At 50.6% G+C, this 26,890-nt stretch overlaps 1 protein-coding gene across 1 annotated transcript; it reads left to right on the forward strand.

Moving 5' to 3' along the window:
• Nucleotides 1–576: 576 nt before the first annotated feature.
• Nucleotides 577–26,790, forward strand: NLRX1 (NLR family member X1). Its single transcript, XM_038753697.1, has 9 exons — nucleotides 577–842; nucleotides 3,569–3,638; nucleotides 7,348–7,436; nucleotides 11,295–11,926; nucleotides 13,637–14,458; nucleotides 16,413–17,008; nucleotides 20,518–20,604; nucleotides 20,718–20,969; nucleotides 26,039–26,790. The coding sequence occupies exons 1-9, from the start codon at nucleotides 809–811 to the stop codon at nucleotides 26,355–26,357; spliced, it is 2,901 nt and encodes a 966-aa protein (XP_038609625.1). The 5' UTR covers nucleotides 577–808; the 3' UTR covers nucleotides 26,358–26,790.
• The last annotated feature ends 100 nt before the right edge of the window (nucleotides 26,791–26,890 follow it).

Raw genomic sequence — 26,890 nt, forward strand, 5'->3', positions numbered from 1 at the left:
GAGACAGAGAACAAAACCCAACGTCCCCACCCCATCTTACCTCCTCCCCTTCCCCACAGCACCTGTATATATGCATATATATACATATATATATAATGCATATATAAGCGCTAAGTACAGTGCTCTGCACATAGTAAGCGCTCAATAAATACGATTGATTGATATATGTTTGTACAGATTTATTACTCTATTTATTCTACTTGTCCCTATCTATTCTATTTATTTTATTTTGTGAGTACGTTTGGTTTTGTTCTCCGTCTCCCCCTTTTAGACTGTGAGCCCTCTGTTGGGTAGGGACTGTCTCTAGATGTTGGCAGTTTAGTCCAGTGCTCTGCACACAGTAAGCGCTCAATAAATACGATTGATGATGATGATGATGATCCCTGCCCCCACTCGGGACCCCTTGGCGGGGGGTGGGAGGGTCCTGGGGCGGGACAGGCCAGGCCCGTGTCGGGTGGGTTGTGCCCGGTTGTGCCCGCTAACCCGGAATTGTCCATCGGGGGAAGGGGGCGGGCCAGGAAGTGGTAGGGACTGTCTTTTTATGTTGTCAACTTCCCAAGCGCTTAGTCCAGTGCTCTGCACACAATAAGCGCTCAATAAATCCGATTGATTGATTGATTAGGGGCAGGGCCAGGCCGCAGGACCCGCCCCCGGGCAGCGGGCAGGGCCAGGGCTTGGGGAGCAGGGGGGTCGGTTGCCACTGCCAACCCTTCCCTTCCCTCTGCCCAGACCAGGCCCAGCATCGAGGACCGGGTGCCCCCCACCCCTGTGCCCCCTCCCTGGAAGCCCCCAGCGCCGACCCCTCGCCATGCCCCTCCTGCCACCACCGGGCCGGGCAGCAGGTGAGATCCCCCTGGCCAACTTGGACTTCCCAAGCGCTTAGTCCAGTGCTGCGCACACAGTAAGCGCTCAGTAGGTACGATTGATTGATTGATTGATTGCTCTTCCTCCTTTCAAAGCCCTACTGAGAGCTCACCTCCTCCAGGAGGCCTTCCCCCACTCAGCCCCCCTCCCCATTATAATAATAATGGCATTTATTAAGCGCTTACTATGTGCAAAGCACTGTTCCAAGCGCGGGCGGGGGGATACAAGGTGAGCAGGCCCGTGGGGCTCACGGTCTTCCTCCCCACTTGACAGATGAGGGAACTGAGGCACAGAGAGGTGAAGTGACTGTTTTTTTATGGCACTGTCCTAAGCGCGGGCGGGGGGATACAAGGTGAGCAGACCCGTGGGGCGCACAGTCTTCCTCCCCATTTGACAGATGAGGGAACCGAGGCACAGAGAAGTGAAGTGACTTTTTTTAATGGCATTTATTAAGCGCTTACTATGTGCAAAGCACTGTTCTAAGCGCTGGCGGGGGGATACAAGGTGAGCAGGCCCGTGGGGCGCACAGTCTTCCTCCCCATTTGACAGATGAGGGAACCGAGGCACAGAGAAGTGAAGTGACTTTTTTTAATGGCATTTATTAAGCGCTTACTATGTGCAAAGCACTGTTCTAAGCGCGGGCAGGGGGGGATACAAGGTGAGCAGACCCGTGGAGCTCACAGTCTTCCTCCCCATTTGACAGATGAGGGAATCGAGGCACAGAGAAGTGAAGTGACTTTTTTTAATGGCATTTATTAAGCGTTTACTATGTGCAAAGCACTGTTCTAAGCGCTGGCCGGGGGATACAAGGTGAGCAGGCCCGTGGGGCTCACAGTCTTCCTCCCCATTTGACAGATGAGGGAACTGAGGCACAGAGAAGTGACCTGACTTTTTTAATGGCATTTATTAAGCGCTTACTATGTACAAAGCACTGTTCTAAGCGCGGGCGGGGGATACAAGGTGGGCAGGCCCGTGGGGCTCACAGTCTTCCTCCCCATTTGACAGATGAGGGAACTGAGGCACAAGAGAAGTGAAGTGACTTGCCCAGAGTCACACAGCTGACAATTGGCGGAGCCGGGATTTGAACCCATGACCTCTGACTCCAAATCCCGGGCTCTTTCCACTGAGCCACACTGCCCATCCCCCCTGCCTTACCTCCTTCCCCTCCCCACAGCACCTGTATATATGTACAGATGTTGTACGTATTTATTACTCTATTTATTTTACTGGTACATATTTACTATTCTATTTATTTTATTTTGTTAGTATGTTTTGTTTTGCTCTCTGTCTCCCCCTTCTAGACTATGAGCCCACTGTTGGGTAGGGACCGTCTCAATATGTTGCCAACTTGGACTTCCCGAGCGCTTAATACAGTGCTCTGCACACAGTAAGCGCTCAATAAATACGATTGAATGAATGAACGTGAGCCCACTGTTGGGTAGGGACCGTCTCTCTATGTTCCCAACTTGGACTTCCCAAGCGCTTAGTACAGTGCCCTGCACACAGTAAGCGCTCAATAAATACGACTGACTGACTGAATGAATGAATATTTATTTATTTTATTTGTGCATATTTATTCTATTTATTTTATTTTGTTACTATGTTTTGTTTTGTACTGTCTCCCGCTTCTCGACTGTGAGCCCGCTGTTGGGTAGGGACCGTCTCTAGATGTTGCCAACTTGGACTTCCTAAGTGCTTAGTCCAGTGCTCTGCACACAGTAAGCGCTCAATAAATACGACTGAATGAATGAATATTTATTTATTTTATTTGTACATATTTATTCTATTTATTTTATTTTGTTACTATGTTTTGTTTTGTACTCTGTCTCCCCCTTCTAGACTGTGAGCCCGCTGTTGGGTAGGGACCGTCTCTATATGTTGCCAACTTGGACTTCCTAAGTGCTTAGTCCAGTGCTCTGCACACAGTAAGTGCTCAATAAGTACGACTGAATGAATGTTTATTTATTTTATTTGTACATATTTATTCTATTCATTTTATTTTGTTACAATGTTTTGTTTTGTTGTCTGTCTCCCCCTTCTAGCCTGTGAGCCCGCTGTTGGGTAGAGACCGTCTCTAGATGTTGCCAACTTGGACTTCCCAAGCGCTTAGTCCAGTGCTGTGCACACAGTAAGCGCTCAATAAATACGATTGAATGAATGAATGAATGAATAGTTATTCATTTTATTTGTACATATTTATTCTATTCATTTTATTTGGTTACTACGTTTTGTTTTGTTGTCTGTCTCCCCCTTCTAGACTGTGAGCCTGCTGTTGGGTAGGGACCGTCTCTATGTTGCCAACTTGGACTTCCCAAGCGTTTAGTCCAGTGCTCTGCACACAGTAAGCGCTCAATAAATACGATTGAATGAATGAATGAATGAATGAAAGTGAGATGAAAGTCGGGGTGGGGGCACGGCCCGCACCTGGCCCCCCGGACCATCCCGGCTAAGCCCCCCATCCTCCTTCCATTCATTCATTCATTCATTCATTCAGTCATATTTATTGAGCGCTTACTGTGTGCAGAGCACTGGACTAAGCGCTTGGGAAGTCCAAGTTGACAACATCTAGAGACGGTCCCTACCCAACAGCAGGCTCACAGTCTAGAAGGAGGAGACACCCCTGGGACCCGGGCACCCAAAGGGAGGGCATTGGGGAGGGCATCAGGGGGGCGGTGGTGCCAAGCTGCTCCTCTCCCCTCTTTAGGCACCTGCCTCCCGTTCCTGCTTCACGCCCGCATCTCGCCCGCAGCCCTGCTGCCCACCTCCATCTCTGGGTGAGTCCTTAATAACAACAACAATAATAATAATAGTATTTGTTAAGCGCTTACTATGTGCCCAACACTGTTCTAAGCGCGGGGGTAGATACAAGGTCATCAGGTTGTCCCACGTGGGGCTCACCGTTTTAATAATAATAATAATAATGACATTTATTAAGCACTTACTATGTGCAAAGCACTGTTCTAAGCACTAGGGAGGTTACAAGGTGATCAGGTTGTCCCACATGGGGCTCACTATTTTAATAATAATAATTATAATAATGACATTTATTAAGCGCTTACTATGTGCAAAGCACTGTTTTAAGCGCTGGGGAGGTTACAAGGTGATCTGGTTGTCCCATATGGGGCTCACGGTCTTAATCCCCATTTTACAGATGAGGTCACCGAGGCCCAGAGAAGTGAAGCGACTTGCCCAAGTCACACAGCTGACAATTGGCGGAGCCGGGATTTGAATCCGTGACCTCCGACTCCAAAGCCCGGGCTCTTTCCAGTGAGCCACACTGCTTCTCTAATAGATACAGGGTCATTGGGTTGTCCCTCGTGGGGCTCACAGTCTTCATCTCCATTTTCCAGATGAGGTCACCGAGGCCCAGAGAAGTGAAGTGACTTGCCCAAGATTACACAGCAGACAAGTGGGGGAGCAGGTTTAGAACCCATGACCTCTGACTCCCAAGCCCGGGCTCTTTCCACTGAGCCACGCTGCTTCTGTAATAATAATGATAGTGTTTGTTAAGCGCTTACTATGTGCCTAGCACTGTTCTAAGCGCAGGGGTAGATACAAGGTCATCAGGTTGTCCCACGTGGGGCTCACAGTCGTCATCCCCATATTGAAGCAGTGTCGCGCAGTGGAAAGAGCCCGGGCTTTGGAGTCAGAGGTCATGGGTTCAAATCCCGGCTCCGCCAATTGCCAGCTGTGTGACTTTGGGCGAGTCACTTCACTTCTCTGAAGTGTCTCCCCCTTTTAGACTGTGAGCCCACTGTTGGGTAGGGACTGTCTCTATATGTTGCCAACTTGTACTTCCCAAGTGCTTAGTACAGTGCTTTGCACACAGTAAGCGCTCAATAAATACGATTGATTGATTGATTCTCTGTGCCTCGGTTCCCTCATCTGTAAAATGGGAATGAAGACTGTGAGCCCCCTGTGGGACAACCTGATCACCTTGTAACCTCCCCAGCGCTTAGAACAGCGCTCTCCCCCTCGTCCCCCTCTCCATCCCCCTCATCTTACCTCCTTCCCTTCCCCACGGCACCTGTATATATGTATATATGTTTGTACAGATTTATTACTCTTTTTATTTATTTATTTTACTTGTACATATCTATTCTAGTTATTTTATTGCTTGGTACAGTGCTTGGTCCAAGCGCTTGGTACAGTGCTCTGCACACAGTAAGCGCTCAATAAATACGACTGACTGACTGAATGAATGAATATTTATTTATTTTATTTGCATATATTTATCCTATTTATTTTATTTTGTTAGTATGTTTGGTTTTGTTCTCTGTCTCCCCCTTCTAGACTGTGAGCCCACTGTTGGGTAGGGACTGTCTCTAGATGTTGCCAACTTGTACTTCCCAAGCGCTTAGTCCAGGGCTCTGCACACAGTAAGCGCTCAATAAATACGATTGATTGATTGATATTGATTGATTAGAACAGTGCTTGGCACATAGTAAGCGCTTTATAAATGCCGTTATTATTATTACCGATGAGGTAACCGAGGCCCAGAGAAGTGAAGTGACTTGCCACAGCAGACAGGTGCAGAGTGAGGATTAGAACCCGCGTCCTCTGATTCCCAAGCCCGTGCTCTTGCCAAAAGGCCATAATTGTGTCCAAATTTTTTAGAGATCGATGGCCCTGGCCCCAGTCCACCGTCCCCCTGTCTCTCAGTCCTCCCAACCCTCACTTTGTATACGCCCCCCGCCCCTTCCCTCTCCCTGCAGAGGGTCGTCCCTCTCACCCTCTTATTGAAGGCACGTCTCCTCCAAGAAGCCTTCCCTGATTAACCCCCCCTTCCCTCTTCTACCATTCCCTTTATTCATCCGTCCGTCACAGCACTTTTATGTCCATAGCTGTAGTTTATTTCATCGATCGTATTTATTGAGCGCTTACTGTGTGCAGAGCACTGGACTAAGCGCTTGGGAAGTCCAAGTTGGCAACATCTAGAGACGGTCCCTACCCAACAGTGGGCTCACAGTCTAAAAGGGGGAGACAGAGAACAAAACCAAACATACTAACAAAATAAAATAAATAGAATAGATATGTACAAGTAAAATAAATAGAGTAATAAATCTGTAGAAACATATATACATATATACAGGTACTGTGGGGAAGGGAAGGAGGTAAGATGGGGGGGATGGAGAGATAGCATGTCTGTCTCCCTCACCTCTAGACTGTAAACTTCTAGACTGTGAGCCCACTGTTGGGTAGGGACTGTCTCTATATGTTGCCAACTTGTACTTCCCAAGTGCTTAGTACAGTGCTCTGCACACAGTAAGCGCTCAATAAATACGATTGATTGATTGATTGCTGTGGGCAGGGCATGTTTATTGTTCATTCATTCAATCTCCTTCCCCCTTGCCTTACCTCCTTCCCTTCCCCACAGCACCTGTATATATCTTTGTATGTATTTATTACTCTATTATTTATTTCTTTTACTTGTACATATCTATTCTATTTATTTTATTTTGTTAATATGTTTTGTTTTGTTCTCTGTCTCCCACTTCTAGACTGTGAGCCCACTGTTGGGTAGGGACCGTCTCTATTTGTTGCCAACTTGGACTTCCCAAGTGCTTAGTACAGTGCTCTGCACACAGTAAGCGCTCAATAAATACGATTGATTGATTGGTTTACTGTGTGCAGAGCAGTGTACTAAGCGCTTGGGAAGTACAAGTTGGCAACATGTAGAGACGGTCCCTACCCACCAACCGGCTCACAGTCTAGAAGGGGGAGACAGACAACAGAACAAAACAGCGTGGCTCAGGGGAAAGAGCCCGGGCTTTGGAGTCAGAGGTCATGGGTTCAAATTCCGGCTCCGCCACTTGTCAGCTGGGTGACTTTGGGCAAATCACTTCACTTCTCTGGGCCTCAGTTCCCTCATCTGTAAAATAGGGATGAAGACTGTGAGCCCCCCGCGGGACAACCTGATCACCTTGTAACCTCCCCAGCGCTTAGAACGGTGCTTTGCACATAGTAAGCGCTTAATAAATGCCGTTATTATTATTATTATTATGTGGACAGGCGTCAAGTCATCAGAATAAATAAAAGTAAAGCTAGATGCACATCATTAACAAAATAAATAAAAGAGTAAATATGTACAAGTAAAATAAATAGAGTTTTAAATCTGTACAAATATATATACAGGTGCTGTGGGGAGGGGAAGGAGGTAGGGTGGGGGGGATGGGGAGGGGGAGAGGAAAGAGGGGGCTCAGTCTGGGAAGGCCTTCTGGAGGAGGTGAGCGCTCAGTAGGGCTTTGAAGGGAGGAAGATGTGCGGAGGGAGGGCATTCCGGGCCAGGGGGAGGACGTGGGCCGGGGGTCGATGGCGGGACGGGTGAGAATGAGGTACGGTGAGGAGGTGAGCGGCAGAGGAGCGGAGGGTGCGGGTGATATTGCTATATTGTATTCTCCCAAGCGTCTAGTACAGTGCCCTCCATGCAGTAAGCGCCCGGTAGATAGGATGGAATGATTGAACGCTCTCTCCCCAATGCAGGATTTTGGGCCGCCACCAAGGAGATTCGGCGGGTAGCACGCACTCCCCTGGGCACCATGGGCAGCTGTACCGAAGCATCACAGCATCAGGTAAAGGGAAGCAGTGTGGCCTAGTGGGTAGAGCCCAGGCGTGGGCGTCAGAAGGACCTGGGTTCTAATCCCAGCTCCGCCACTGGTCTTCCGCGTGATCTTGGGCAAGTCACTTCACTCCTTCGTGCCTCAGTGACCTCATCCGTAAAATGGGGATTAAGACTGGGGGGCCCCACGTGGGACATGGACTCTTTCCAACCTGATTAGCTATAATAATAGTAATAATGATAATAATTATCCTCATCTTACCTCCTTCCGTTCCCCACAGCACCTGTATCATCATCAACAATCAATCGTATTTATTGAGCGCTTACTATGTGCAGAGCACTGTACTAAGCGCTTAGTATATATGTACCTGTATATATATATGTATATATATATATGCAGTATATATATTAGTATATATATACCTGTATATATGTTTGTACATATTTATTACTTGTTATTTATTTATTTTACTTGTACATATCTATTCTATTTATTTTATTTTGTTAGTATGTTTGGTTTTGTTCTCTTGTCTCCCCCTTTTAGACTGTGAGCCCACTGTTGGGTAGGGACCGTCTCTATATGTTGCCAACTTGGACTTCCCAAGCGCTTAGTACAGTGCTCTGCACACAGTAAGCGCTGAATAAATATGATTGATGATGATGATGATTATTTATTTATTTATTTTACTTGTACATATCTATTCTATTTATTTTATTTTGTTAGTATGTTTGGTTTTGTTTTCTGTCTCCCCCTTTTAGACTGTGAGCCCACTGTTGGGTAGGGACTGTCTCTATATGTTGCCAACTTGTACTTCCCAAGCGCTTAGTACAGTGCTCTGCACACAGTAAGCGCTCAATAAATACAATTGATTGATTGATTGGTACTTGTTAAGCACTTACTATGTTCTAAGCTTTCGGGTCGATACAAGTCAATCATGGCATAGTGGATAGACCCTGGGGGTTCTAACCCCGGCTCTACCACTTGTCTGCTGTGTGATCTTGGTCAAGTCACTTCACTCCTTCGTGCCTCAGTGACCTCATCCGTAAAATGGGGATTAAGACTAGGGGGCCCCCACGTGGGACATGGACTGTTTCCAACCTGATTAGCCATAATAATAATAATAATTATGGTACTTGTTAAGCACTTACTATGTTCTAAGCTTTGGGTTCGATACAAGTCAATCATGGCATAGTGGATAGAGCCCGGGGGTTCTAACCCCGGCTCCACCACTTGTCTGCTGTGTGACCTTGGGCAAACCATTTTGCTTCTCTGTGCCTCAGTTCCCTCATCTGTAAAATGGGGATTAAGACTGTGAGCCCCCCGTGGGACAACCTGATCACCTTGTAACCTCCCCAGCGCTTAGAACAGTGCTTTGCATATAGTAAGCGCTTATAAATACCGTTATTATTATTATTATTCTCTGTGCCTCAGTTTTACCTCAATCTGTAAATGGAGATTGAAACTGTGAGCCCTATGTGGGACAGGGAATGTGTCCAACCCAGTTAGTTTGTGTTCACCCCAGCGCCTAGTTCAGTGCCTGACACCTAGTAAGTGCTTAACAAATACCATAATTATTATTATTATTATCTCCCCCAGTGCTTACTAGTAATAGTAATGATGGCGTTTGTTAAGCGCTTACTAGGTGCCAAGCACCTTTCTTAGCGCTGGGGTAGTTACAAGGTCATCAGCAGCGTGGCTCAGTGGAAAGAGCCCGGGCTTGGGAGTCAGAGGTCATGGGTTCTAATTCTGGCTCTGCCACAAATCTGCTGTGTGACCTTGGGCAAGTCACTTAACTTCTCTGAGCCTCAGTTCCCTCATCTGTAAAATGGGGATTAAGACTGTGAGCCCCCCGTGGGACAACCTGATCACCTTGTATCCCCCCCACCCCAGCACTTAGAACAGTGCTTTGCACATAGTAAGCACTTAACAAATGCCATCATTATGAGAAGCAGCGTGGCTCAGTGGAAAGAGCCCGGGCTTGGGAGTCAGAGGTCATGGGTTCGAATCCCGGCTCTGCCATTTCTCAGATGTGTGACCTGGGGCAAGTCACTGGACTTCTCTGTGCCTCAGTTACCTCATCTGTAAAATGGGGATTAAGACTGTGAGCCCTATTTAGGACAACCTGATTAACTTGTATCCCCCCAGCTCTTAGAACAGTGCTTGGCACATAGTAAGCGCTTAATAAATGCCATCATTATTATTATCAGGATGTTCCACGTGGGGCTCACAGTCTTAAGCCCCATTTTACAGATGAGGTAACTGAAGCACAGAGAAGTTAAGTGATTTGCCCAAGGTCACACAGCAAACAAGTGGCGGAGTCAGGATTAGAACCCACGTCCTCTGACTCCCAAGCCCGGGCTCTTAAGCCATATTGCTTACAGGGCCTGGCAAATAGTGAACGCCTAACAGATATCATTTTAAAAAAAAGGTCAGTTTTGGGGGGCACGGGGAAACTTGGCTGGGAGGGAGGTCACCATCAAGCGGAGAAGCAGAGTGGCTCAGTGGAAAGAGCCCGGGCTTTGGAGTCAGAGGTCATGGGTTCAAATCCCGGCTCTGCCAATTGTCAGCTGTGTGACTTTGGGCAAGTCACTTCACTTCTCCGGGCCTCAGTTCCCTCATCTATAAAATGGGGATTAAGACTGTGAGCCCCCCGTGGGACAACCTGATCACTTTGTAACCTCCCCAGCGCTTAGAACAGTGCTTTGCACATAGTAAGCACTTAACAAATGCCATTAAAAGAAAAAATCAAGGCACCTGGGTGGGACCTCCTGGAGGGAGGGCATGGACTGTGCCTCTCTGCGCAACCCCAATTGTATTATTAATAACTGTGGTATTTGTTAAGCGCTTATTATGTGTCAAACACTCTACTAAGCACTGGGGTAGATACGAGATAAGTCAGATACAATCCCTGACCCTGGTGAGGATCCCAATCTAAAGGGAAAGTACTGAATTCCCATTTTACAGTTGAGGAACCTGAGGCCCAGAAATGTTGAAGGACTTGCCCAAGGTCACCCAGAAGGCAAGTGGTGGAGCAGGGATTAGAACCCAGGTCTTCTGATGCCCAAACCTGCGCACTTTTCAGTAGGTTGTGCTACTTTTCAGTAGGTTGTGCTGCTTCTCAGTGCACTCATTTGATGTGATGCACTATACTGGGCACTTGGAAATAACAGAATAATGAAACAATGTGAAGTGACACATTCCCTGCCCTCAAGAAATTAACATTCTAATGGGGGAGACAGGTATAAAAATATTTACAACTAGAGTGAGAGTGATCATCCCCCTCCTCCCCCTCCCCATCCCCCCACGCCTTACCTCCTTCCCCTCCCCACAGCACCTGTATATATGTTTATATGTATTTATTACTCTATTTTATTTGTACATATTTATTCTAGTTATTTTATTTTTTTAGTATGTTTTGCTTTGTTCTCTGTCTCCCCCTTCCAGACTGTGAGCCCACTGGTGGGTAGGGACCATCTCTATATGTTGCCAACTTGTGCTTCCCAAGCGCTTCGTACAGTGCTCTGCACACAGTAAGCGCTCAATAAATGCGATTGAATGAATGAATGAATACTAAGCGCTGGGGAAGATACAAGCTGATTGGATTGGCCAGAGTCCCTGTCCCACGCGGGGCTCACAGTCTTCATCCCCAATTTCCGGAAGAGGTAACTGAGGCCCAGAGAAGTGAAGTGACTTGCCCACAGTCACGAGGTCCTCCTGACCGCCCCGTCCCCTCTCATCATCATCAATCGTATTTATTGAGCGCTTACTATGTGCAGAGCACTGTATTAAGCGCTTGGGAAGTACAAATTGGCAACATATAGAGATAGTCCCTACCCAACAGTGGGCTCACGGTCACACTCTCCCCGCTAGATGCCATCCAGCGGCACCGCCAGAGCCTGGCAGAGTGGCTCAGCCGGCTGCCCCGGGAGGAGCGCCAGTTCGGGCCGACGTTCTCGCTGGACACGACGCACGTGGACCCGGTGATCCGGGAGAGCTCACCGGAAGAGCTGCTGCGGCCTTCCACAGAACCGGCCCTGGAGAGCCAGCCCCCGGCCGGCGGGGCCCGCGCCCGCACCCTCTCCCTGCCCCACCTCTTCGACCCCGATGCCTGCGGGCGTCGGGTGCAGACGGTGGTGCTCTACGGCACCGTGGGCACGGGCAAGAGCACGCTCGTCCGCAAGATGGTACTGGACTGGTGCCACGGGCGGCTGCCCGCCTTCGAGCTGGTCATCCCCTTCTCCTGCGAGGATCTCTCGGCCCCGGGCACCGCCGCCGCCGCCGTCTCCCTGTGGCAGCTCGTCGCCCGCAAGTATCTCCACCTACGCGAGGTGCTGCCGCTGCTGGGCACGGACGGGCCCCGGGTGCTCCTCGTGCTTAACGGCCTGGAGCGACTCAACCTGGACTTCCGCCTGGCGAGCACCGCCCTGTGCGCCGACCCCGAGGAGCCCGCGGACCCGGCGGGCATCGTCGTCAACCTGCTGCGCAAGTACATGCTGCCCGAGGTGAGCCGAGCCGTCGGGCGCCCGCGGGCCGGTGGCCACCGTCGGGACGGTGCCCCTTCTCGGCTACCGGAGCCCGGCTTGTGGGTGTAATTAGTACGGGAAGGATGTAAACCAACATTTTCGGGCTATGGGCCCGAGAGCTTATTTAGCTGACCTTGTGACCTTATGGTGAAACCTTAAATGTGGGTTTAAATCCTATTATTCTAGAAATAAGAGGGTTTTAACCTCTGTGAGCCCACTGTTGGGTAGGGACTGTCTCTATATGTTGCCGATTTGTACTTCCCAAGCGCTTAGTACAGTGCTCTGCACATAGTAAGCGCTCAATAAATACGATTGATGATGATGATGATGATGTTAGCTGGCTTCAGCAGCCGGGGGAGGGATACGGCGGGGACGGGGCGTCCCTCCCAAGTGGCCATTGGGGTTGCGCCGTTTTGTTTGGACATCCGGCCTCTCCCGGGCGACGGTCCTTCCTTGGTATTCCAACGCTGCCCACTCCTTCCTGGTTCCCGGGCACCCTGCCTTTCCCTGGCTTCTCTCTCTCCGAGGTCGTCGGGGGCAGCGGAGTGGGAGGAAGCCCGCTGGGGGAATCAATCAATCAATCAATCAATCAATCGTATTTATTGAGCGCTTACTGTGTGTAGAGCACTGTACTAAGCGCTTGGGAAGAGGCTAGGCCTGGGGAAGGGAGGCGAGAAGGGGGCCGGGACTCCTGGCTCCCCGCCCCGCCATCCCCGCGGGGCTGGCCTGATGCCTGTGCACCCTTCAGAGCAGCAAGCGTGGCTCAGTGGAAAGAGCTCGGGCTTGAGAGTCAGAGGTCGTGGGTTCTAATCCCGGCTCCGCCAACTTGTCAGCTGTGTGACTTTGGGCAAGTCACTTCACTTCTCTGGACTCGACTGTGAGCCCACTGTTGGGTAGGGACCGTCTCTATATATGGGGATGAAGACTGTGGGCCCCACGTGGGACAACCCGATCACCTCGTGTCCCCCCCAGCGCTCAGAGCAGTGCTTTGCACATAGTAAGCGCTTAATAAATGCCATCATCATTATTATTGCCAACTTGTACTTTCCAAGCGCTTAGTACAGTGCTCTGCACACAGTAAGTGCTCAATAAATACAATTGATTGATTGATTAATTGATTGACCTCATCTGGAAAATGGGGATGAAGACTGTGAGCCCCCCGTGGGACAACCCGATCACCTCGTGTCCCCCCCAGTGCTCAGAGCAGTGCTTTGCACATAGTAAGCGCTTAATAAATGCCATCATCATTATTATTGCCAACTTGTACTTCCCAAGCGCTTAGTCCAGTGCTCTGCACACAGTAAGTGCTCAATAAATACAATTGATTGATTGATTGACCTCATCTGGAAAATGGGGATGAAGACTGTGGGCCCCCCGTGGGACAACCCGATCACCTCGTGTCCCCCCCCAGTGCTCAGAGCAGTGCTTTGCACATAGTAAGCGCTTAATAAATGCCATCATCATTATTATTGCCAACTTGTACTTCCCAAGCGCCTCTGCACACAGTAAGTGCTCAATAAATACAATTGATTGATTGACCTCATCTGGAAAATGGGGATGAAGACCGTGAGCCCCCCGTGGGACAACCCGATCACCTCGTATCCCCCCCAGCTCTCAGAGCAGTGCTTTGCACGTAGTAAGCGCTTACTAAATGCCGTCGTCATTATTATTATTATTATTTTAATTCAGGCCAGCATCCTCGTGACCACCCGGCCCTCCGCCGTCGGCCGGGTGCCCAGCAAGTACGTGGGCCGCTACGGGGAGATCTGCGGCTTCTCCGACACCAACCTGCAGAAGCTGTACTTCCAGCTGCGCCTCAACCAGCCGGACTGCGGGCCCGCGGGCAGCCCGGGCTTCCCCGCGGGCACCCCGGCCCAGCGCGAGAGCCTGGTGCAGATGCTCTCCCGCAACCTGGAAGGGCACCACCAGATCACGGCGGCCTGCTTCCTGCCCTCCTACTGCTGGCTGGTGTGTGCCACCCTCCACTTCCTCCACGCCCCCGCGCCCGCCGGGCAGACGCTGACGGGCATCTACACCAGCTTCCTGCGCCTCAACTTCATCGGGGAGACGCTGGACAGCGCGGACCCCTCGCGGGTGACCCTGATGCGCTACGCCGCCCGCACCATGGGCAAGCTGGCCTACGAGGGCGTGAGGGCCCGCAAGACCTACTTCTCGGAGGCGGACGTGCGGGCCTGCCTGGAGGCCGGGGTGAAGACGGAGGCCGAGTTCCACCTCGTGCACGTCTTCCGCCGCGACGCCCTGCGCTTCTTCCTGGCACCCTGCGTGGAGCCCGGGAGACGCCGGGACCTGGTGTTCACGGTGCCCGCCCTGCAGGAGTACCTGGCGGCCCTGTACATCGTGCTGGGCGAGCGCAAGACCCCGCTGCAGCGCCTGGGCAAGGAGCTGGCCGAGGCCGTGGGCCGGGTCGGCGAGGACGTCAGCCTGGTGCTGGGCATCCTGTCCAAGCTGCTGCCCTTGCGGGCGCTGCCCCTGCTCTTCAACTTACTCAAGGTGGGACTCAATCAATCAATCAATCTTTATTGAGCGCTTCCTGTGTGCAGAGCACTGGACTAAGCGCTTGGGAAGTCCAAGTTGGCAACGTATAGAGACGGTCCCTACCCACCGGCGGGCTCACGGTCTTGGGTCTGACCCCGTTCGCTTATAATAGTAAGAACCATCGTCGTCGTCGTCGTAATTGTGATATTGGTTAAGTGCCAGCGCCGCGGGAGATACGGGAAGCGGAAGCAGCGGAGCTCAGTGGAAAGAGCGCGCGGGCTTTGGGGTCAGTGGTCATGGGTTCAAATCCCCGCTCCGCCAATTGCCAGCTGTGTTCCTTCTAGACTGTGAGCCCACTGTCAGGTAGGGACCGTCTCTATATGTTGCCGACTTGTAGCTTAGTACAGTGCTCTGCACACAGTAAGCGCTCAATAAATATGATTGAATGAATGAATTCAATCATATTTATTGAGCGCTTACTGTGTGCAGAGCACTGTACTGACTCTGGGCAAGTCACTTAACTTCTCTGTGCCTCAGTTACCTCATCTGTAAAATGGGGATTGTGAGCCCCCCGTGGGACTACCTGATCACCTTGGAGCCTCCCCAGCGCTTAGAACAGTGCTTTGCGCATAGTAAGCGCTTAACAAATGTCATCATTATTATCATTATTATTATTACGAGGTGAGCAGATGGGACACAGTCCCCGTCCCATATGGGCTCAAGCGCTTAACAAATGTCATTATTATTATCGTTATTATTATTACGAGGTAAGCAGATGGGACACAGTCCCCGTCCCATATGGGCTCACAGTCTCCACCCCCATTTTCCAGATGAGGTCACTGGGGCACAGAGAAGTGAAGTGACTTGCCCGAGGTCGCACAGCAGACAAGTGGCGGAGCCGGGATCAGAAACCCGCAACCTTCAACTCCCAAGCTCTTGCCCTTACCACTAGACCACCTCGCTTCTATCTACCCCAGCACTTAGTACAGTGTCTGGCACGTAATAGGCGCTTAACAGGTACCGTCAAAAAAAAGTTGAGGTGAACGTGGAGGCCTCCGGGGCCCTCGGTGGGCTCCCCCATCCCCCAGTGGAAGCCCCCCTGCCCCGACGAGCCCCCTACTCGGATGCCGGGCTCAGATTCGTGCAGGTGGACCTGGAGAAGGGCCCGAGAGGGAAAAGGGTGACATCCCGAACCCGAGGGATTCCTGGAGGAGGTGGCCGGCTCCACTCCCTCTCCCGTGGAGCGGGAACAGCAGCCGGAGAGGGGGGAGGCGAGACTTTAAGGTAGAAATTTAGAGAAATTAGAAATGTAGAGAATGCTTTAGAGAAGCAGCGTGGCTCAGTGGAAAGAGCCCGGGCTTTGGAGTCAGAGGTCATGGGTTCAGATCCCGGCTCTGCAGCTGTGTGACTTTGGGCAAGTCACTTCACTGCTCTGGGCCTCAGTTCCCTCATCCGTAAAACGGGGATCATCAATCGTATTTATTTATTCACGGGATGAAGCCCGTGAGCCCCCAGTGGGACAACCTGATCACCTTGTCACCTCCCCAGCGCTTAGAACAGTGCCCATATCTATTCTATTTATTTTGTTAGTATGTTTGGTTTTGTTCTCCGTCTCCCCCTTTTAGACTGTGAGCCCACTGTTGGGTAAGGACTGTCTCTATATGTTGCCAACTTGGACTTCCCAAGCGCTTCTTCCAGTGCCCTGCACACAGTAAGCGCTCAATAAATACGATTGATGATGATGATGCTTGGCACATGGTAAGCGCTTAATAGATGCCATACATTTACGGCGTGGTATCTAAGCACTCACTATACGTCAGGCGCTGGAGTGGACGCGAGCCAAGATCCCCTCCCTGACGCTCAGTAGAGGGAACTCCCCCTTCCTCTCCGTCCTCGGGTGGGTCTGACCGGGAGACGGGGTGGGGGGGACGGCCGCGACGTGTCCGACCCCCAATCCTCCCGCGTCCAGGTGGTGCCGCAGGTGATGGGGCGGTTGATGGGACGGAGCCGGGAGGCCCTGGCCCGGGCCACGGTGCTGGAGATGTTCAAGGAGGAGGACTACTACAACGACGACGTCCTGGACCAGATGGGAGCCAGCATCCTCGGGGTGGAGGGCCCCCGGCTGCACCCCGACGGGCCCCCCGAGGACGAGGTCTTCGAGCTGTTCCCGATGTTCGTGGGCGGCCTCCTGTCCGGCCGCAACCGGGCCGTGCTGGCCCAGCTGGGCTGCCCCATCCAGACCCTGGACGCGGAGGCGAACGCCCGGGCCATCAAGAAGCAGCTGGCCAAGCAGCGGCGCGGGGAGCTGCCCCCGTCCGAGCTCTTCGACAACCTCTTCTTCCACTTCGAGTTCCAGAACCAGCGCTTCTCCGCCGACGTGCTGCGGCCCCTGCGCCGCCTCAACTTGGCCGGCGTCCGCCTCACCCCGCTCAAGTGCTCCGTGGTGGCGGCCGTGCTGGGCAGCGGCGGGCAGCCGCTGGACGAGGTCAACCTGGCCGCCTGCCAGCTGGACCCCGCCGGCCTCCGCACCCTGGCACCAGTCTTCCTGCGCGCCCGTCGGCTCTGGTGAGCGGGTCCTGCCGGGCGCTGCCGGGCGGGTGTGGGGGGGGATATGATAAAAATAATAATAATTATGGTATCTGTTAAGCGCTTACCATGTGCCAATCAATCAATCAATCGTATTTATTGAGCGTTTACTGTGTGCAGAGCACTGTACTAAGCACTTGGGAATCAATCAATCAATCAATCGTATTGAGCGCTTACTGTGTGCAGAGCACTGGACTAAGCGCTTGGGAATCAATCAGTCAATCGTATTGAGCGCTTACTGTGTGCAGAGCACTGGACTAAGCGCTTGGGAATCAATCAATCAATCGTATTGAGCGCTTACTGTGTGCAGAGCACTGGACTAAGCGCTTGGGAATCAATCAATCAATCGTATTGAGCGCTTACTGTGTGCAGAGCACTGGACTAAGCGCTTGGGAAGTCCAAGTCGGCAACATCTAGAGACAGGCCCTACCCAACAGTGGGCTCGCAGTCTAAAAGGGGGAGACGGAGAACAAAACCAAACATACTAACCAAATAAAATAAGTAGAATAGATATGTACAGGCAAAATAAATAAATAAATAGAGTAATAAATAAGCACAAACATATATACATGTATACAGGTGCTGTGGGGAAGGGAAGGAGCTCTGCACATAGTAAGCGCTCAATAAATACGATTGATGATGATGATGTGATGATGAAGGAGGTAAGATGGGGGGATGGAGAGGGGGACAAGGGAGAGAGGAAGGAAGGGGCTCAGTGTGGGAAGGCCTCCTGGAGGAGGTGAGCTCTCAGTAGGGCTTTGAAGGGAGGAAGAGAGCGAGCTTGGCGGATGGGCAGAGGGAGGAGGGCATTACAGGCCCGGGGGAGGACGTGGGCCGGGGGTCGATGGCGGGACAGGCGAGAACAAGGTACGGTGAGGAGATTAGCGGTGGCAGAGGAGCGGAGGGTGCGGGCTGGGCTGGACAAGGAGAGAAGGGAGGTGAGGTAGGAGGGGGCGAGGGGATGGACAGCCTTGAAGCCCAGGGTGAGGCACCAGGCACTGTACTAAGCGCTGGGGCGGATGCAGACAAATTGGGTTGGACGCAGACCCCGTCCCACGTGGGGCTCCCATTCTCAATCCCCGTTTTATGGGTGAGAAGCGTCGTGGCTTAGTGGGAAGACCCCAGGCTTGGGAGTCAGAGAACGTGAGTTCTAATCCCGGCTCTGCCACTTGTCTGCCGTGTGACCTTGGGCAAGCCACTTCACGGAGAAGCTACGTGGCTCAGTGGAAAGAGCCCGGGCTTCGGAGTCACAGGTCGGGGGTTCAGATCCCGGCTCCGGCAACTGTCAGCTGTGTGACTTTGGGCAAGTCACTTCACTTCTCTGTGCCTCAGTTACCTCATCTGTAAAATGGGGATTAAGACCGCGAGCCCCCCGTGGGACAACCTGATCACCTTGTAACCTCCCCAACGCTTAGAACAGTGCTTTGCACATAGTAAGCGCTTAATAAATGCCATCATTATTATAATTATTATTTCTCTGTGCCTCAGTTACCTCATCTGTAAAATGGGGATTAAAACGGCGAGCCCCCTGTGGGACAACCTGATCACCTTGTAACCTCCCCGGCGCTTAGAACTGTGCTTTGCACATAGTAATCACTTAACAAATACCATTATTATTATTGTTATTATTATTCTCTGGGCCTCAGTTACCTCACCTGTAAAATGGGGATTAAAACTGCGAGCCCACTGTGGGACAACCTGATCACCTTGCAACCTCCCCAGCGCTTAGAACTGTGCTTTGCACATAGTAAGCACTTAACAAATCCCATTATTATTATTGTTATAATTATTCTCTGGGCCTCAGTTACCTCACCTGTAAAATGGGGATTAAGACTGCGAGCCCCACGTGGGACCACCTGATTATCTTGTAAATACCCCAGCGCTTAGGACAGTGCTCGGCACATAGTAAGCACTTAACAAATACCGTAATTATCAGCACTTAGAACAGTGTTTGGCACAGAGTAAGTGCTTAACAAATACCATTATTAATAATAATGATAATAATAATAATTCTGGTATCTGTTAGGCGCTTACTCTGTGCCAAACACTATTCTAAGCGCTGGGGGAAATGCAAGGTAATCAGGTTGTCCCACATGGGGCTCGCAGTCTTAATCCCCATTTTCCAGCTGAGGGAACTGAGGCCCAGAGAAGTGAAGCGACTTGCCCAAAGTCACACAGCCGACAAGTGGCGGAGCTGGGATTCGAACCCATGACCTCTGACTCCTAGGCTCATGCTCTACCCACTATGCCATGCTGCTTGTTTTTTTATGGCATTTATTAAGCGCTTACTATGTGCCAGCACTGTTCTAAGCGCTGGGGAGGTCGCAAGGTGATCAGGTTGTCCCACGGGGGGGCTCACGGTCTTCACCCCCATTTTACAGATGAGGGAACTGAGGCACAGAGAAGTGAAGTGACTTGCCCAAGGTCACACAGCATACCGTTGGTGGAGCCAGGATTTGAACCCATGGGCTCTGACTCCAAAGCCCGGGCTCTGTCCACTGAGCCACGCTGCTTCTCTGCCAGAATCTTCTGGAGGGAGCGGGCGTGTGGCTGATTCATTCATTCAATCGTATTTATTGAGCGCTTACTGTGTGCAGAGCACTGTACTAAGCGCTTGGGAAGTCCAAGTTGACAACATATAGAAGACGGTCCCTACCCAACAGCGGGCTCACAGTCTAGAAGATGTGAGAAGCAGAGTGGCTCGGTGGAAAGAGCCCGGGCTTTGGAGTCAGAGGTCATGGGTTCAAATCCCGGCTCCACCGCTTGTCAGCTGTGTGACCTGGGGCAAGTCACTTCACTTCTCTGGGCCTCAGTTCCCTCATCTGGAAAATGGGGATGAAGACTGTGAGCCCCCCGTGGGACAACCTATATGTTTGTACATATTTTTTACTCTATTCATTTATTTATTTATTTTACTTGTACATATCTATTCTATTTATTTTATTTTGTTAGTATGTTTGGTTTTGTTCTCTGTCTCCCCCTTTTAGACTGTGAGCCCACTGTTGGGTAGGGACTGTCTCTATATGTTGCCAATTTGTACTTCCCAAGAGCTTAGTACAGTGCTCTGCACATAGTAAGCGCTCAATAAATACAATTGATGATGATGATGATGACAACCTGATCACCTTGTACCCTCCCCAGCGCTTAGACCAGTGCTTCGCGCATAGTACGTGCTTAATAAAGCATATATGTATATATGTTTGTACATCTTTATTACCCTGTTCATTTTACTTGTACGTAGCTATTCTATTTATTTTAGTTCGTTGGTATGTTTGGTTTTGTTCCCTGTCTCCCCCTTCTAGACTGTTGGGTAGGGACTGCCAACTTGGACTTCCCAAGCGCTTCGTCCGGCGCTCTGCACGCAGTAAGCGCTCGATAAATACGATTGATTGATCGATTGATTGATGAATAAATGCCATTAGTGTTCTTATTATCGATGGGGCGGGGGGTGGGAGGCTCGGACCACTGACCAGGCCTCTTGTTCCCAGTCTGCAGCAGAACAACCTCGGCCCCGAGGCCTGCGGCGAACTCCGTGACCTCCTCCTGACTGACAGGTGCCAAGTCACCACCCTGCGGTGAGTGGCCGGGGCGGGCAAAGGGGGGCCGCGTCCCACGGTGGGACTCCCGCGTTCTCCCCCCGTCCCGCCGCGGGCCTCAACGTCCCCCCTCTTTTTCTCCCACCCCGCAGGCTGTCCAACAACCCGCTGACGGAAGCGGGTGTGAAGTTGTTGGTGGAGGGGCTGGCGGGCAACCAGTCGGTGACCCACCTGTCCCTGCTGCACACGGGGCTGGGCGACGGGGGGCTGCAGCTGCTGGCGGCCCAGTTGGGCCGGAACCGGCGGCTGGAGGAGCTCAACGTGGCCCACAACGGGGCGGGGGACGCCGCCGCCCTGGCCCTGGCCCGCGCCGCCCAGGACCACCCCACGCTGAAGATGCTGCAGTGAGTGTCCGCCCCGCGGCCCGCCTCGACCCGTAATTGGTTCCTGCCCTCTTAATAATGGCATTTATTAAGCGCTTACTATGTGCCCAGCACCGCTCTAAGCGCTGGGGAGGTTACAAGGTGATCGGGTTGTCCCACGGGGGGCTCGCAGTCTTAATTCCTGTATATATATGTGTATACACACACACACACACACACACACACACACACACACACACATATACACATATACATATATATGCATATACATATATATGTATATGTATATATACACACATATACACACATACATATATATGCATATACATATATATGTATATGTATGCATATGTATATGTATATATACATATATGCATATACATATATATGTATATATGCATATGCACGTATATGTATATATGTGTGTATATATATGTATATATGTATATGTGTATATATGTATATGTGTATGCGTGTATATGTATACGTGCGTATATATATATGTATGTGTATATGTATATATGTATGTATATGTATGCATGTATATATATGTATATGTATATATATAAACCTGTATATATGTATGCATGTTTGTACATATTTATTACTCTATTCATTTATTTATTTATTTATTTATTTATTTATTTATTTATTTTGCCTGTACGTACCTATTCTATTTATTTTATTCTGTTGGTATGTTTGGTTTTGTTCTCTGTCTCCCCCTTTTAGACTGTGAGCCCACTGTTGGGTGGGGACTGTCTCTATATGTTACCAATTTGTACTTCCCAAGCACTTCGTACAGTGCTCTGCACATAGTAAGCGCTCAATAAATATGATTGATGATGATGATGATGATATGTATGTATGTATATGTATGTATATATATATGTATATGTATATATGTATATGCCTATCTCGTATATATATATGTATATATATATACACACATATATATGCATATATATGTATATACCGTACCTCGTTCTCACCTGTCCCGCCATCCCCCGGGCCTGGAATGCCCTCTCTCTGCCCATCCGCCAAGCTCGCTCTCTTCCTCCCTTCAAGGCCCTACTGAGAGCTCACCTCCTCCAGGAGGCCTTCCCAGACTGAGCCCCCTCCTTCCTCTCCCCCTCGTCCCCCCTCCATCCCCCCATCTTACCTCCTTCCCTTCCCCACAGCACCTGTATATATGTATAGATGTTTGTACATATTACTCTATTTATTTATTTATTTATTTATTTATTTTACCTGTACCTATCTATTCTATTTATTTTATTTTGTTAGTATGTTTGGTTTTGTTCTCCATCTCCCCCTTTTAGACTGTGAGCCCACTGTTGGGTAGGGACCGTCTCTAGATGTTGCCAACTTGGACTTCCCAAGCGCTTAGTACAGGGCTCTGCCCACAGTAAGCGCTCAATAAATACGATTGAGTGATTGATTGATTGATTAATTCCCAGTTTACAGATGAGGTAACTGAGGCGCAGAGAAGTGAAGTGACCGGCCCAAAGTCACACAGCCGACAACGGGCAGAGCCGGGATTTGAAGCAGTGTGGCTCAGTGGAAAGAGCCCGGGCTTGGGAGTCAGAGGTTTTGGGTTCTAATCCCGGCTCCGCCACTTGTCGGCTGTGTGACTTTGGGCAAGTCACTTCACTTCTCTGGGCCTTAGTTACCTCATCTGTTAAATGGGGATTAAGACTGTGAGCCCCATGTGGGACAATCTAATTACCTTGTATCCCCCCCAGCGCTTAGAATAGTGCTTTGCACATAGTAAGTGCTTAACAAATGCCATTATTATTATTATTATTATTATTTGAACCCATGACCTCTGACTCCAAAACCTGGGCTCTTTCCACTGAGCGACGCTGCTTCTCTTCTTCTGCTTCGCCCCTTTCTCCGTTTGGTCTCTGCCCCATCACAGCCCCCTTCTCCACTTTTTGCTCTGTCCCTGTCCCCTCATAATAATAATAATAATAATAATAATAATAATAGTAATAATCATAATAGTACCTGTAAAGCGCTTACAATTTGCCAAGCACTGGGATGGATAGAAGCAAAATCGGGTTGGACGCAGTCGCTGTCCCACGGGGGGCTCACAGGCTCAATCCCTATTTTACGGATGAGGTAACTGAGGCTCAGAGAAGTGAAGCGGCTTGCCCAAGGCCACCCAGCAGCCCTGGCTTACTGGAAAGAGCACGGGTTTAGGAGTCAGAGGTCGTGGGTTCAAATCCCGGCTCCGCCACTTGTCAGCTGTGTGACTTTGGGCAAGTTGCTTCACTTCTGTGTGCCTCAGTTACATCATCTGTAAAGTGGGGATTAAGACTGTGAGCCCCACACGGGACAACCTGATAACCTTGTTTCTCCCCCAGCACTTAAAACGGTGCTGGGCACATAGTAAGCGCTTAACAAATACCATCATTATTAATATTATTCTTCTTATATGGCGGAGCTGGAATTAGAACTCAGGTCCTTCTGACTCCCGGGACCGTGCTCTGTCTGCCTGATTCATTCATTCATTCAGTTGTATTTATTGAGCACTTACTGTGTGCAGAGCACTGGACTAAGCGCTTGGGAAGTCCAAGTCGGCAACATCTAGAGACGGTCCCTACCCAACAGCGGGCTCACAGTCTAGAAGGGGGTAGACAGACAACAAAAATAGGCGTCAATACCATCAGAATAGATAAATAGAATTATAGATATATATATGCACATAATAATCATTCATTCATTCATTCAATCGTATTTATTGAGCGCTTACTGGGTGCAAAGCACTGGACTAAGCGATTGGGAAGTACAAGTTGGCAACAGATAGAGACGGTCCCTACCCAACAACGGGCTCACAATCTAGAAGGGGGTAGACAGACAACAAAAATAGGTGTCAATACCATCAGAATAAATAGAATTATAGATGTATATATATGCACATAATCATTCATTCAGTCGTATTTATTGAGCACTTACTGGGTGCAAAGCACTGGACTAAGCGCTTGGGAAGTCCAAGTTGGCAACAGATAGAGACAGTCCCTACCCAACAACGGGCTCACAGTCTAGAAGGGGGTAGACAGACAACAAAAATAGGCGTCAGTACCATCAGAATAGATAAATAGAATTATAGATCTATATATGCACATAATAATCATTCATTCATTCATTCAGTCGTATTTATTGAGCACTTACTGGGTGCAAAGCACTGGACTAAGCGCTTGGGAAGTCCAAGTCGGCAAGAGCTAGAGACGGTCCCGACCCAACGACGGGCTCACAGTCGAGAAGGGGGAGACAGACAAAAATGGAGCGTGGGTCTCGGAGTCAGAAGGACCTGGGTTCTAATCCCAGCTCTGCCACAGGTCCGCTGTGTGACCCTGGGCAAGTCACTTCACTTCTGTGGGCCTCAGTTCCCTCATCTGTAAAACAGGGATTAATAATAATAATAAATAATAACAATAATAATGGCATTTGTTAAGCGCTTACTGTGTGCAAAGCACTGTTCTAAGTGCTGGGGGGGGATACAAGGTGATCAGGTTGTCCCACGTGGGGCTCACAGTCTTAATCCCCATTTTACAGATGAGGGAACTGAGGCTCAGAGAAGTTAAGTGGCTTGCCCAAGGTCACACAGCAGACGTGGTGGAGCTGGGATTAGAACCCATGACCTCTGGCTCCCAAGCCCGTGCTCTTTCCACTAAGCCACGCTGCTTCTCATGAACAATTTGGCAGAGAACATCTGAGGTTCTTTGTTGAGTAGAGCATAATAATAAATAATAATGGCATTTATTAAGCACTTACTATGTGCAGAGCACTGCTCTAAGCACTGGGGAGGTTACAAGGTGAACAGGTTGTCCCTCAGGGGGCTCACAGTCTTCATCCCCATTTTACAGATGAGGGAACTGAGGCACAGAGAAGTTAAGTGATTTGCCCAAAGTCACACAGCTGACAAGTGGCAGAGCCGGGATTTGAGAACCCGTGACCTCTGACTCCAAAGCCCGGGCTCTTTCCACTGAGCCACGCTAGACTGTAAGCCTCATAGGGGCCGTGGACTGTGTCCAACCTGATCGGCTTATATCTACCCCACCGCTTAGTACAGAGCCTGGCATGTAGCAAGCGCTTAGCAAGGACCATAAAAGACAAAAAAAAGTCCTCTGGCTCCCAGGCCCAGAGAAGCAGCGTGGCTCAGTGGAAAGAGCCCGGGCTTTGGAGTCAGAGTTCATGGGTTCATATCCCGGCTCTGCCAACTGTCAGCTCTGTGACTTTGGGCAAGTCACTTCACTTCTCTGGGCCTCAGTTCCCTCATCTGTAAAATGGGGATGAAGACTGCAAGCCCCCAGTGGGACAACCTAATCACCTTATACAGTGCTTTGCACATAGGAAGCGCTTAACAAATACCACCGTTATTATTAATCCTCAATTCCAGCGCTTCGAACAGTGCTTTGCACATAGTAAGTGCTTCATAAATGCCATCATTATTATTAAATTAAATTAAAGAGCACGGGCTTTGGAGTCAGAGGTCATGGGTTCAAATTCCGGCTCCGCCAATTGTCAGCTGTGTGACTTTGGGCAAGTCACTTCACTTCTCTGGGCCTCAGTTCCCTCATCTGTAAAATGGGGATGAAGACTGTGAGCCCCTAGTGGGACAACCTAATCACCTTGTACAGTGCTTTGCACATAGTAAGCCCTTAACAAATACCACCGTTATTATTAATCCTCATTTCCAGCGCTTCGAGCAGTGCTTTGCACATAGTAAGTGCTTCATAAATGCCATCATTATTATTAAATTAAATTAAAGAGCGCGGGCTTTGGAGTCAGAGGTCATGGGTTCAAATCCCGGCTCCGCCAATTGTCAGCTGTGTGACTTTGGGCAAGTCACTTCACTTCTCTGGGCTTCAGTGACCTCATCTGTCAAATGGGGATTCAGACTGTGAGCCCCCCGCCATGGGGCAACCTGATCACCTTGTAACCTCCCCAGTGTTTAGAACAGTGCTTTGCACATAGTAAGCGCTTAATAAATGCCATTATTATTATTATTATTATGAAACCGCAGCCCTCGTGGGCACTTCCCGTCGGCCGGTGACCACCTCGCTTTCCCTTCCTCTGACCCCCAGCCTGTACTTCAACGAGCTGAGCACGGAGGGCCGGCGGGCACTGCAGGAAGTGCGGGAGCCCCCCGGGGGGGCCCGCGTGGTGGCCTCGCTGATGGAGGGGGCCTCCGTGTCGGAGCACTGGGCCGTCATCTTGAGCGAGGTGCAACGAAACCTGCGCAGCTGGGACAGGGGCCGGGTGCGGGGCCACCTGGGCCTGCTGCTGAGAGACCTGGAAGACAGCCGGGCTGCCACCCTCAACCCCTGGCGCAAGGCCAAACTGCTGCGGGTGGAGGGCGAAGTCAAGGCCCTGCTGGAGAGCCTGCAGGACCCGGCCACTTAGCCAGGCGCCGGGAAGCCAGCCAGGGTGTGGGGGGGAAATTAAGACCCGGTGGGGGACCCCCTCCACCCCACCACTCCACTCCCCTGGGAAGCCCGCAAGGCGAGAGAGCTCCAAGTCCGTCCCCAGAGGTGGGCACGGCGGGCGAGGCCTCGGCCTTTGACCCGGCCTCTCGGACCTCCCCTCCGCGCCTCCCCCAGAAGCCAGAGAACCGGGCCGCCCCCTCGTTTGGGGTCCCTCGGTCTGTCCGGGGACGTGAGGGAAAGGGCGGGAGTTGTGAGTTTACTTCCCCTGCGTGTTCCGGGGCCGTTGCCCCAATCCGCTGTTTTGTGCCTTCTCTCTTTCCCTGCTCTGACCCACGCTGTCCGTGCCCAGCTGGATGCCCGGGCTGGAGGGGCTCCCAGGGTCCACAACTTGCTGCCATTAAAAGCCAAAAGCCACCTACCTGCTGTTGCCTCTTCTTTCCCCCGTGGCACCACGCAGGAAGGGGCCAACCGCCCTCTAGACTGTAAGCTCGTTGTGGGTAGGGTCTATGT

This window comes from Tachyglossus aculeatus, chromosome 11, assembly GCF_015852505.1.
Source record: "Tachyglossus aculeatus isolate mTacAcu1 chromosome 11, mTacAcu1.pri, whole genome shotgun sequence".
Taxonomy (NCBI): domain Eukaryota; kingdom Metazoa; phylum Chordata; class Mammalia; order Monotremata; family Tachyglossidae; genus Tachyglossus; species Tachyglossus aculeatus.

What these genes read in the sequence shown, in the direction of transcription:
- NLRX1 (XM_038753697.1), top strand. Translation starts at nt 809, where the DNA reads ATGCCCCTCCTGCCACCACCGGGCCGGGCAGCAG. An exon ending in ACCACCGGGCCGGGCAGCAG is followed by an intron (nt 843 to 3,568) that starts GTGAGATCCCCC and finishes TCCCCTCTTTAG; the next exon opens with GCACCTGCCTCCCGTTCCTG. An exon ending in CTGCCCACCTCCATCTCTGG is followed by an intron (nt 3,639 to 7,347) that starts GTGAGTCCTTAA and finishes TCCCCAATGCAG; the next exon opens with GATTTTGGGCCGCCACCAAG.